The 14593-nt window shown below is 30.6% G+C and overlaps 1 protein-coding gene across 1 annotated transcript; it reads left to right on the forward strand.

Moving 5' to 3' along the window:
- Positions 1-5456: 5456 nt before the first annotated feature.
- LOC119665987 (uncharacterized protein K02A2.6-like) lies at positions 5457-6140 on the forward strand. The gene has a single exon (XM_038075248.1). It carries the CDS (start codon positions 5457-5459, stop codon positions 6138-6140), a length of 684 nt encoding a protein of 227 aa, XP_037931176.1.
- The last annotated feature ends 8453 nt before the right edge of the window (positions 6141-14593 follow it).

Raw genomic sequence — 14593 nt, forward strand, 5'->3', positions numbered from 1 at the left:
GGGATTGTGTATAATGATATACTGGTACAGTAAAACATAAAGCACGCCAAAATTCTACTATTAAAACTTCGGGAATTCCCCTTTATATGTTTTGTACGCAGACTTTTTCTACAGCCGATAGCGCATATTTTTTACATTTTTAATTATTATAATTTTTCTACTAATGTGTTAGAAATAAGTTTTAGCTTAAAATAAAGTCAACGAATTAAAGTACAAACAAAAAATAAAATTGATTTAAAAAATTTATTTATTTAATAATTTTTTATATGTTGAAACAAAATTTACTTTTTGTACGCAGAGTTTTTCTGCTAAGTGTATGTAACTCGGTAATTTAAATAGGAAATATCTATTATTAGAAATATTGGAATTTTAATTTATTCATTTATTCTTGGATACTTTAATTATTATAGAGACAGTTTTGACGGTAGCAGAAAAGTCTTCAGTAGCTGTGGGTCTAGCTAAAATAATAGATTTTCTAACCTATTTTTATTCTGTCCATTAGGGTTTAATATATTATTATTATGAAATCCTCCACGAAAGTTAGATATGAACATTGTTTACTCCATATAGGAGTTTCAACAATTGTTCGGATTCCCACTTTCTTTTTATAATACAATGAAGTGGCTGATACTAAATGTATCCCCTTTTCCTCTTTATTTTAATAAAGCTACTAAGGAGCCTCATTCTTCACATGTAAAATAATATTGGAATCGATTCATGATTTGTATATTGCCGATAGTTGCTTCGGCTCAAACTTTAGAGTTTTTTCTAAGGTAATATATTTATCAATGTTTATTTTATAATTTTCATTTAATATGTTGCCGGTAATTTCTTCGGCTGGCGCTTTAGGATTTTTTATCCCAAGGAGGTATCTTTATATATTTTATATAATTATTTCTTGTATTGCCGGTAAATTCTTCGGCTGGCGCCTTAGGATATTCTTTATCCCAAGGTGGATACCTTTATATTTATATATATATTTCTTTTATATATTTTTTATATCGATATTTTCCTTTTATTTTTATTTATTTTTACTTTTTTCCGGTATTGTCATCGGCTGGCTTTCCAGGCTTGTTTTGTCCCGGAATATTATTTAATTTATTTAATTTTGAGTCGTTGGGGAAAGTCGGTAAACTTCAGTCGTTGTCATGTGTTTTCGTTTAAGAACTTTATTTTTCATCATATTATTTATTTTATGTTGTATATATACTTATTTTTTGATTTTAATTTTGTTGAAACTCTTTATTAATAATAATTAGTTCAATTATGTTATTAAAATTCTGATTTTATTTAAATATATTTATTTTGTCTACAAACATTTTTCATATATTATAATAATATATATTATTGATTATTATATTATTTTTCTTCTTTATTTTATTATTATCATAAGTTTGCTTTTAATTGTGAGAATTATTAGAGACTTTTTATTAAATAATTAATTTTATAGTATTTACAATGGTTGCATTTCTAAATATTATATTTTTTTAATGTGTATTAAGTAGTTTATTGTTGAAATTTTATTATTTATTGACTTTAAATAATTACTGTTGTTATTTTTCTTATTATTTTATATTATTCAAAACGATGTTATAAAATGTTTATTATTATTTTTTAATTTCTAATTTTCTGCATAGTGGTTAATCTAAACTAAGAGATTGTTGTACTTGTATTATATTTTCCATTCAATATTTATTTTTAAAGTTTAATTCAATCTTAACTTCTATTAGAATTTTATTTTGGAATTTTTACATAATTTATGCAAAAATTAGTCATGTAGGGTGATATGAAATTAATATCAAATATGTGTATAACATATTTAGTGGTGTAATACATATTTTTTATTTAGTATTATTAAATTGTGTTCGGGTTTTCCTTTTAGAGTTATGTTTGGAAAAATCTAATATATATATGTTTATATATGTTTAAGTAACAACACGAATATGTTTTTAGTGGGAAATTAAAATATTTATATTACGTTTTATTTCTTTTTATATATAATATACGTGTAAACTATTATTGAAGTACCCAAGTTCATCTTTACTTGTGTAATATTACTTTTAATTTTTATACTTATTATGAGGTATAATTATAATAGCTAAATTATAGTTTATAATTGCTAAATAATAAATTTTTATAACTTCTATAAACAATATTCTTCATTTTATTAACAATTTTTATAATTAATAAGTCATTTGTAATTTTGTATTTTTTTATAATTTTCTATCACTAAAAAGTGAATTAATTTAAAAAATAATATTACTTCAATGAGTTAAATTTATTCATTGCTTAAAATCTATTGGATATATTTCCTCAAAACTTTAAATAGACTTATGTATTTTTTTATATTAAGTTTTAAAAATTTTTTATAGTTCTAAACCGTTTTTCCTCATTATTAGGGAAAATTGCTACAAAATTTAATATCTATAGAAAAATGTTTATCAATTATGAAATATATATATTGTATTTGTAGGTATTAAACATCGATAATAAAAATTTGTTGCGAATGATTAGAATGTGTTTTAAATTTTTTGTAATACTTTATACATATAATTATTTTAAAATGTATATTGAAAATTTCAAAAATTTAGTTTGAAAACTTTAATTTATTTGTATGATTATTATATTTTTTATAATATTTTATTAATCTAAATGTACTAAGGTATTATTAAAAATTGTTAATTTCTTGCAAAAAATATATTTTCTGTAATATTAATACTATTAATACTTGAAAGAAATTTATTTAAAATTTGTTAATTTACTATTAAATATTTCTTGAAACTTTTACAAAACTTATTGCTTTTTTTTCAATATTAGGGAAATTTGGTTATTGATAATATAAAAAGGAAAAATACCTCCACCAATTCGTTCAGAAATGTGGCAAATGGTGATGATGTTGGGTTGTTGTAAGGTCTTATAGTTTTCACCTGTAGTCCATCTGTGGTGTTATTTTATTTGTTGTTGAATTCGGTTTCTTTGCGATGCACATTAGTTGTTGTAGACGCTTTCCGTTTTTATTATACAGTAGGTTTTTTATGAAAATGTTTTCTATTTTGTCATAATTTTATTTTGTATCAGTTTATTATTTATTTTTAGTTCGCGAATATTTTCGTTTTTCTAGTCGTATCATATAATAAGTTTTTTATATTATTATTTTTTAATTATTAATTTTAGTTTTCCCAGGAATGGTTGTAAATACTTTTTTAATTGTTTTGAGTTCTTTGTTCTTGCGGATATGACTCGCAAGTTATACGATTTGTTTTTTATTAGTTTGGACGACTTGGGTTTGAGAAGGCTTCAAAAAACCTTGCGACGCTCGAAGCCAATGGCTGGTTTCGGCGAGCGTCCGGATCAGTTCCGGGACCATAGACATTCACCAATTGTCGATGTGCCTTAGCGGCAGCTGACCGCTTCCGTAGTTGCTCTAGGACGGCTTTGTGATCATCGTCTAAATTTCGATTCTCCCGATCGGTTGATTCCTGTATCAGCAGTTAAATCCTGCGGGCTTCCTCGTCGCTTATGATTCCTCCCATCCTGAGTTATGTGTTATTATTTTTTCTCCTCGTCGTGAGGGTGCTTATTATATTTTTTAAAATTTCTTCTCCTCTTTTATGAGGATACTTGATTGTTGATGGTTGGGTTCACTGCTTCCCTGTATACCTTGGATTCGGTTCAGGTTGACAGTTTACGAATAATTTATTTCAAGTGGCTGATTATATTAAGTCACTTTCTTGTTAAATTATTTTAATGTCTTGTAATTAGTGTTTATGACCGTGCGATTGAATTTGGCTTTTTTGTGATATAACTTTTTTAGATTACTTTTAATTTTTCACCACTTTGTTATTCACTTTATAATCCACCAAATATTTTATTCAAATAACACTTCGATCACTTTTTTCAATGCCCACGTTTTATTTTCTCCTTTTTTGGATATTTGTTAGTTTTCAATCTACTGCAAACACATTTGTTATCGGGTGCTATATATTGCAGGGATTTTTTATTTTTTTCTTTGACACACGCGAAATCTCTTTTTATTTATTCGAGATTTTTTTCCGGTGTCCCTGCTCGGGCGCCAATTAATTATATTGTAATTACGGTTGTATTAAAAAATATATTTATTTATTATTCGACGGAATTCACATACGTTTATACATCACATTTATTTAACTCAGATATTTAAATTTATCTACTAAGTATACCCCAGTCGATGTGCGTGGCTTATTGGTCAAACAACTGATAGTGCCTATAATTATTTATGCCGCGTTGGTGTACTCTAAACTTGACTGTGAGTCCCTTGTTAATTTGAGAGCTGTAGTAAACTGTAGTACTAGATACCTTTACGGTCTTAAATGGTTTGATCATCTAATAGTTTATAGGAATGCCATTCTGGGCTGTGACGTTGAGCAGTATTTAAATATTCGAATCTGCTTATTCGTTTAAATTGAAAACTACTAAATATCCGGAGTACCTTTATAATTACTTGCAGCCTACTCGTTCCAACAGATCTCTTCTTTTCATAATTCCACGATTTATGTTAATTTTGTTGCTACCACCAGGTTTTTCTTTATTCATTCAGTCCGATTATGGAACGCTCTGCCAAGCTCAACCCGAAATGCATGTAATCTTAGAGTTTTTAAAAAGTTATTGTTAACTAACCTAATTTAAATATATAATTTTTATTTTAAATTCAATGTTAATTTCAATTTAATTTCTATATTTATTTATCATTATATAATAATATTAATTTGAATTTGTAGCACACTAATATTTCAACACAATTATATTATATTTTCTAATTTTTGTAATTTCTAAATAAATTATAATTAAATGAATATATTGTTAGCTTTTAAGTTAGTTTTTAAGATAGTGCAATAAAATGCATGTACTTAATTATTTTAAATAAAAATAAAAGAGAATAATAAAGAAAATTAGCAGGAAGCCAGAAAACCGGCATTAAAACGAATGGTTTTCTGTCTAATATGAATAAATCTGCACTTCAATTAAAATGGATAGTTATTCCAAATTCAGCTAAGGAAATTGCATGTGATGTATCATCATCTCGTGTGCGTCCTTTTGTAACTGTACAGTTCAGACAACGCGTCTTTAATTCAATACATAATTTGACATATGCTGGTCGGCGAGCCACTATTAAGCAAATAGCAGAGCATGTCGTATGGCCAGGCATGGCTAAAGACATTGCGGAGCGAGATAAATTATCTCTTCCATGCCAACGAGCAAAAGTCACGCAACATAACAGATCAACGATTTTGAATTTTGACATTCGGAGTAAGCGGTTCGCTGTAATTCACATTGACCTCATTGGGCCTCTACTATCGTCAAACGGTTACCGATATTGTCTTACATATATCAATCGGTTTACCAGATGGTCAGCGGTAGTCCCTATCGGGGATATACAACCCAGCACGGTGGCCACAGCAGTTATCAATGGTTGAATCATGCACTTTGGCGTTCCGAAGCAGATCATAACAGATCAAGGAAGACAGTTCGAGTCAGCACTGTTTAATGAATTAGCGAAACTCATTGGTGCCAAACATATCCGAACTAGTCCACGTCATCCTCAAGCAAATGGTTTGATTGAACGTTTTCATCGGACTCTGAAAACTGCAATGAAATGTAAGCATGAACATCAATGGTCTGATGCAATACCTTTGATTGTGTTAGCGCTTCGAAATATCTTTAAAGACCACAAAGTAACTCCTGCAGAAATGGTATATGGGACAACTCTGCGGTTGCCGAGCGATTTTCTGGAGCAAGGTAATAATGACAAAATTCCAAAACACGAGTTCGTAGAACATATGAGACAGATGATGTCCCAAATACGACCAGGTCCCACAAAAGAAAAGGTATTCTTACAGAAGGAATTGCAACATGCTACTCACGTTTTTTTGAAGGATGATAGTGTCCGCCCACCATTAAAAACACCGCCATTTAAGGCTACGAGGCGTTCAGACAAGATGTATGATCTACTAATCAAAGACAAACCGGTGCGGGTGAGTGTTGATCGAGTAAAGGCAGCATTTTTATCAAGCGACTATGAAGACATAAGCCTATCACATACAGAAACTATGGCAGATAATCGAATGGATACCAAACCCAATAATGTAACACGAAGGGGATGACTAGTGCAGGTTCCAAGAAGATACATTAAATTCGACTTAACGTGACATCGCGCCTGACTCAGTCACTGCTAGGGGAGTGGTGTGGCGGTTGCATATTCATCATTTAATATTGGAAATAATATGAGTTGGCCATGCAAACATGAAAAATTAAAATATTGAAAATGAGATGAGTTGGCTAGGCAGAAGAATTTGTAAAAAGCTAAGAATATTTATATTTAGAAAAAAATGATTGTCATTCAATTGCCATTCATACACGTATAATTATTTTACTCGAAATTGAATTATTTTAAGAAAACAAATAAACAATTGAATTAAGTAGGGCAAAGCCTACAAGTAATAGCATAAGTTCTCCGTTTTAAAACTTGAATGAAAAGTGAATACATTTCTGCTACAGAGCTCAACAATGCCCTTCATAAAGTAGTGTGGTTAATTCAACAGTACAGATTTAGTAGTAAATTAAGCAATTGGAAAAGGTGGTTCATGTAAAACGTACTTTAGCCACATTAGCGTCATTCATTGATAAAAGCGGAGATTGTTTCTTACTACGTGTAGGAGCTCGTCGAACAAATTCTGATACTCCAAAAACATTTAAACATCAATTGTTGTTGAAAGACGAACCATTCGTTCGAAATCTGCTAATATACTTTCATCGAGTTAACTGCCGAGGGTAATACACTGTGACAATGCGACAAATTTTGTGGGTGCTGAAACAAAATTTAAAGAACTTCGACATCAGTTTCATCAAGATTCTATGAAGAATGCAATTATATCTCACTGTGCAAATTTGGAGATAGAATTTTCATTTATTCCTCCTCGCGGCCCACTTATTGGGGATTTATGGGAGGCTGCTGTAAAAACTGCTAAAGGCCATCTATATCGCACACTGTCTAATGCTCATCTCACGTTGGAAGAACTTACGACAGCATTAATCGAAATTGAATCAATCATGAACACTTAACCGCTCACAGCAACGTCAACAAACCCCAATGAACCTCTGACGCCCGCGCATTTTTAAAATGGCATGTCATTACAAAGTATTTCTGAGCCTTTTTTAAAGAACGAAAACATCGCACGTGTCCAACGCTGGCAACAATTATCTGTAGCAAAATCACACCTTTGGAAGTGATGGTAAAGCGAATATATGGCAGACTTGCAGAATCAATATCGTTGGAAATATGATCAAGATAACGCTGCAATTGGCAGCTTGGTATCATTTATGATGGGCACGCTCCCCCGATGAAATGGGTCAACAAGCAGGCATCTGCTTGCTAAGAATTGCCTTGATAATGCAAAAGCGAGTGATGGCGTTGCTTACAAAATCGGCATGTATATTTTGTTGGGCATTGTGAAACGAAGTGACCTTTTACTAGACAGTTATTATACAGCTTCTGTTGATTTATGTAGTTAACGCGTTGACGATAGCGCAGTGCTATAAATTCTAGACATTTTGAGATGTTGAGTCCGACCTTTGAACAATAATTGCAAACAACCTTAAACTCAGACTTCCTGGCCATGGAATATCGCTTTGACGTTGAATCAGATTCTAACGATTGACTTCCTGCATTAGGTTTGATATTAGTTTCCAACAGTTGGCAGCAAGCATAGAGCAGCTTTGAGCCCAAGTTGGTAGCTTCAAATAATCCAGACTTTCGTTCCACTTGATTCAAGTGAGTTGTAGAGCGCTGAAACAGTGTTAACAACATAACGTAGTTGTTTTGCTTCAACCTTTTCAGCTGTTTCAATTGAAAAATTTAAAAATATATTTTCTAAGAATATTAGTGCATCAATATCATAGCACTCCTTAAACCGGTCAAGAGCCTTTTGATAATTCTCTTTGGTAACTTGGAATGCTTTTATTGTTGCGAGTGCATCATCGATTAAACAGGACAATAGAAAGTTAAATTTCTCAATCACCAGAATATGTGATTCATTGTTCACTAAATTGTTAAATGAATTGATGAAATTTTTTAATACAAATAATTTTTATTGGAACCTGGTAACCGAAGATTCGGTAAGCGATTTGAAGACAGTGAAATAGGCAAGCTTGTGTTGAATGTTGTATCATGTACACTTTACCTACGATTATGGCCCAATCGCGTTAATAAACTTGTTTTCGCCACCACATACAGCTCATCAATTTCAGCCCGACCAGCATCTGAAGGCATCAATTTTTCAATTTGAGACTGATAATATCCTGCTTGCTTCTAATATGATTCAATTAATCCCATTCAACATTCCGGTTCAACAGCAGATAATTAAGGTCTGAATGTACAACATTTTTAATGCGTGTAATGCTTCTTTTTGTTGATGCACGTTGAGTTGTATACTCTTCAATTGTAGGTGTCTGTTGTTCAGTTACACCTGTTCGAGTTGATGTTCACGAAGTATTATCATCTGGATTTTTCATTGTATGGAAAACTTGCGAAAATAAGTTGAAGAGACGTCAAAACACGTTGATGTGTTGTAATTTGCGTTTATAAATTAAATGTAACCTTGCAAATACATTGACCGAAGAACGTTTGAACAGCAAAGCGTTAGCATCAACGAATATCATATGTACATCGTGTAATATATTAGGGGTATTCAGGCAACTGATTAGTTGCTTAGTAGTTGGTTACAACAAAAATTTGCATACAAAAAAGAAACTAAGCAGAGAATCTACTATTTCGGAGATTCTCAGATTAGTGAAAATTTAATTAATAGTGCTGCCAGTATCAAGTGTCGGCGCTATGAGCATAGGGTGTCTTAAAAAGGAAATGCAAAAATAATAACATAAATTAATAAATAAAATTCAATAAAACTATAATTTTTAACGGGTTAAAATATAATTAAAAAGTATAAAATTGAATATTCTACTTCTTGATATATGACACGTTTGCAATTTTAGTTATATGATAAATTATATGATAAATTTAAATGATATTAAAATTTACGAATATTTGAGTATTTCACTGTTAACGTTTCGCTTGTGCCGTTAATACGAGTGCTGCCAAGACATTTGCACACAACAAATTAATCAGATTACGCATTTTGATCGTTCAACTGATTAACATGAAAATCCTACTTTTTTTTATATGAAGTTTTTTAATCAACTAAGCAACTAATCAGTTGCCTGAATACCCCTATTGTATAATATTATTATTTATATAACCGAATGAATTGATATTATCGCATTTATTATAATCTCACCGTAAACGATGACTTTTTTTTATTAACTACGGGATTTGTTAATGATACATCAAATTGATAATTGTTCTGCAAGTTATTTTTTTTTTCTTTTTACAAAATTTTATTTCCAAAAATCTATTTTATGTTATCGTTTTTAATTAACAATTTAAATAATTTTTTGGGTTTTCATTCAAGTTATTGATTTCACAGAAATTTTAATTAAATTTACTTATTATCTGCACTCACATTCAAAATTTTTCTTAGAAATGTTTTCTTAATTTTTTGTATTTTAATAATATTACTTCTTATATTAACCTTTTTTATGAACATGTATTGGTTTTATAAAAAAAAACTTTTTTATTGTCAGAGCATGCAGCTTTCATCAGAGCGAGCTTTGTAGTAAGAAAGTAGAAATGGGCTAAAATGCAGTTCCATAAATATTAAATTTGCATGTCATGCGAGTTAAATGATCGCAAGCACATACAACAACAACTGAGTGCCTTTGAATTATTTTTTATGTGCAACTCTACCGTTCAACTTTTTAAAACCACGTTTCAATAGAAGTAATTTTTATTTTATGATTAGTTCTATAGTTCAAATCTTAACAACCACTTTGAAAAAATGAAATTATTATTTCTATGCGAGTTGTACAATCTGACAACTACTTTAAAAATTGAAACCCGACAGGAATCACTTTAGCCAAAAAAAACTCGTTGTTAGGAAGACAATTGTCCTGCCACGGCCGGCAAAATGTTAAATCGACGAACATTCAATTTTTTGCTATTGGTTCGAAATGGCTTGTTAATGAATAATTAAAAAGAATAAAATAAACCTCAAAAATTTACGCATTCAATTAAATTTACGCCAACCAAATTAGTACGGTTTATTGAAAAAAAATATTATTATACATAGAATATTAACAGAGATTGGATTTAACAGTACCTTCTCTTACAATAAGACTAACAACAAGTTTTCAAATCTTATCACTAATTACATAATTTTCAGTAACAGTAGCATTTTAGCTTTATTTTACTTCATTTTAACTATGTTGTATTACATAGAAATTTATAACAAATATATACAGCTATGGTATTTTCGCTGGAAATTTAAATTAATCGTTTAACAACTTATCTTAAAAATCAATTAAAATTATTACTAATAAATTTAATTGAACAATATAAATAATTAATTAAATTACTTTAACAAGAGTGAAATATTTCATATTAACTAATTTAGAAATCTCCATTTATTATCTTCAGGCTGTAAAGAAGGAAAGTTTAGCAAAGTACAACATTGTGTTCTTTAAAAATTAGTCATTCGCCTACTAAATGCGTTACATCGCCTTTTAATTTAAGGTTGCATATCGTACACAGCGTTTCTTGACTTTCATACGATATGTAGCACAATCGTAAAGCTCGCCACGGGTTTTGAATATTCTACTTATTGTTTCTACGTTGGTAATGAACCTACTTTTTCGTATCCGGTGTAGTTCTCAGCCCAGTCCATGGTCTTACAAGAAATTTATATTCGCGGAGACCAAAGCGTTCAACCAACGTAGCTTCCACCGTTGCGATGTAAGATGTAGTACAACAAACTATTTCTTTTTAATTCATGCTTTATTTTATTGAACAATTTTTATATATATGTACTAGATAACCCGACAAACCTTGTTTTGCCTCATAAATTATTTCTAGTTTCTAGATAAATTCTAGTGTAGACAAAAAGTAACTTACTTATTATAAGTGTGTAAGTATGTGGTATATGCATGAAATAGGCATAGAGCGCTATGAACGAAAAGGAAAATAAAAATAACAAACGCCAAACAATATTATTTTTAAGTTATTATAGTTTATTTATTTAATTAATAATTTAAAATCAATAGATTTGTATGATACCAAGTTCCCTGGCAATAACTGTTGTATCTTCAAATTTAAATTGTCTTGGATTGACTGTAAATAATAATAATAATAATGATAATGGGCCAGAAACATTAACCAACAACAGTCGAAGATAAAGCACTCAGTGTGTCTTGGATTAACTGTAAATAATCGCCACAAAGCGTTCGATTTAAATAAATTGAGACATGCATCAACTGGTGAAACTTGCTTGCGGGGCATTCATTTTTTTGTTTGACCCCATGTGAAATAGCGTGGTACTTGTGAATAGAGTGATGTTCTTGCAAAGGCACCAAAATCATCCGTACTATTACACAATTCAAAAAAATCCAGTGAGTGTAGATTTAGGTGGATTTGTACCACGATCAATCACTGTCTCGTTCGTGAAAAATACACGCTGACCGTTTTCAAGATGGACGGCTAACTGAACAGCTGCTGGATCCCGTTCATGAATTAGAAAACCGAAGATACGCCAAGCAGCTTCATTGGTGTTGATGTACCGACCAATTTTTCTACTCTACTCTAAACACTCCATATCACTGCCTTTATGGACATACTTATATATTTGATGCTCTTCACAGAACTGCAAAACTCAACATTTATATGAGCATTGTATGTCTTGCTTAGCAGAGGCGAATACGGCACCACCCGCCATTGTCCCCCATTATCGGAATTTCTTCGACGATATATTGGATATCCGTCGGTATTTGTTATACACTACGTTTACGCGAGTCTTAAAATCACTTTTAAAACTGATTTTAAAATTTGTTCTTAGAGCGTTTACGCACAAGAATTAAAAGCACTTTTAAGGTAACTGTCAATCAATCAGCTGTTTAACAGCAAATAAAAATGTTGATTTTAAACATTTTAAAAATGAATATGGTAAAACTACAAATTGTTTTACTTTTATTGCAAAAAAAAGATATTATAACCAAAATTGTAGAAAATAATAATAAAGCAACAATGCTAATTTTAAAATCATTCCGTAAAAAATTTACAAAATGCGATTGCAGCTCTTTAATAAAATGGCAATACGTTCTGTTAATGAGGCTTTAATGAATGTAAATGTTTTTATAAAGTTTTTCATAAAATATTTAGAATAAAATATTTAGAATTTGTTTTTAGCTTCCACCACGAATAAGAACTTTTAGCAAAACGAAGAGAAGTTCGGAGTGGTGGGATGTTGAAGTTCTGCAGTTCTATGACGATGAACAATGGATTGCTGATTTTCGAATGAATCGACAAATATTTTTCAGGCTTGTAGATTTGCTTAAGGATAAAATGGCACCAGCAGAAAATACTTTCGTTGAAGGGTTGTCTGTTGAAAAGAATAGCTATCGCAGTTTACAAACTTGCCTCTTGTGCTGAATACCGTGTAATTGCAAAGGGATTTGGAGTATCAAAAAGTACTGTTTGCTTATGTGTTCACAGTTTCTGTAAAGTTTTAATTGAAAATCAAGTCGGCAAAATATTATCCGAGGCTATGCGTTCAGAATACTTTATAAGAAGAGCGACCTGGATGTTTACAATATGCCGCATGTGATAATAGCGTGCGGAATTCTTCACAATTTTGTAGAGATATCTAAACAACGTTATAATTCCTCTTGGGATGTAGAAAGAATCCATGATGAAAGTGAATATCCCCAACCTGAACAGATGTACAATCGACAAAATTCGTCGTCCGGACATCTTATGCGAGATCATATATGCGCGTACTTGGCGAGAAAATTTCCACTTCTACATAGAAACAATTAAAAAAATAATGTAGAAAAACCAATTTTTAATTAATTAATTTATACGTTTATTTATAACTAACAATATAATATATATAATATAATATATTTATAACAATTTAAGCTTAATAATAAATTTAAATAATTGAAAATAATAAATTTAATATTAAATTGAAATATTTTTTCAAATAGAGAATAAAAAATAAAAAGATTTTCAAATAGAGAATAAAAAATAAATAATTTTAATTAATTTAAATTCTGCGATGCAATTAGACCTCCGATAGCACTTTCAATTGTCTCATTGCTACTACGCACCAAATTTTCATTGTGCTTACGCTGCTTTTGCTGCATTTTCGTTTCCCATTCACGCTGTTTTTCCGCTTCCTCGCTAAAGAATTTTTCCTGGCGGCTAATCATAATTTTGCATTCGCGAGACCAACTTTCATGAAAGCTGGACAGTGCCTTTGCGTAACTTCCTCTGCCCTTCGATCGATCTAGTCGAATTTGCGTTGTGGTGGTATTCGATGAAGTTCACGTCGAAGGCAAGTCATCTATTCCTAACTCCCAATTCGTTTCATCTGCGTTATTCTGCGGGTTCAAAAATGCGGATGTTGAAGGCAAATCAAAGTCTGAAATGTGCTCCTCTGCGTTGTCATTTAAATATTCTTCATTCCATTCGCCTGCAATTAAAAAAATTAAAGTTCGGTAAGAAGATATTTACTTGTATGATAAATTACCATTTAGGTGTTCAATATCAAGAGTATCGCACCCGTTATTTTCAAGAATTGATGATGGTCTTGAGTCAAGGATTTCGCACATCAATGGATGGTATTCCATGCAATTGTTACCACTACAATTGTTATGTTTTTTTATTTCAGAGTATTGTCTCTTTAATACCTGCCACTTTTGTTTTATTTGCTGTACACTTCTGCACCAGCCACTGATTTCCATTTCTTGGCGAACAATTTCATAAATTGTGTCCTTTCTATATTTTTTGCCGTCTAACAATTTAATTATTTGTTTTTTTGCAAATATTTTAATTAAGCATTCTTCCTCCTCTTTCATCCAATTTTTTCTTTTTATTTCCCTTTTGTCCATTTTTTTAGTTAGTGTTATTTGTAATAAAATTCAAATTATTTGCACCTATTCACTGTTAACAGCTGACAATTCAAACCTTAAACTGCTTTTAAGGTATTTACGCAAAGCGTAAAAGTGACATTTCTTACTAAAAGTGATGTTAAACTACTTTTAGTAAGCTAAAAGTGCTTTTAAGCAAAATTCAATTTAGGGTGTTTACGCGATCTTAAAATCGATTTTAAGAGCCTTAAAACAACTTTTAAGGCTCGCGTAAACGTAGTGATATTATCATTAGTAAAATCTTTAGAAAAATTTTTAGTACATTTTCCATCTGCCATGCAAGGCGAAGACGAAGAACCGAAGTGGATGTAAATGCTCGATGTACTTGTTGGCGTAGTTACATAAAATATTAAGAAAAAAATTTTTCTTTTTCAAAAATATAAACAAAATTTATGTCAAAAAAATAAAAAATTTTTTGTTAGAGCAATAAAGATATTTTTGCTGGGTAGGGACTCCCTAATCACTTTAGCGGTATGAAAAATAGATAGTAGCCGATTCTCAGACCTACTGAATACGCATA

Source organism: Teleopsis dalmanni, chromosome 1 (genome assembly GCF_002237135.1).
Source record: "Teleopsis dalmanni isolate 2A chromosome 1, ASM223713v2, whole genome shotgun sequence".
In the NCBI taxonomy this organism is placed as follows: Eukaryota; Metazoa; Arthropoda; class Insecta; order Diptera; family Diopsidae; genus Teleopsis; species Teleopsis dalmanni.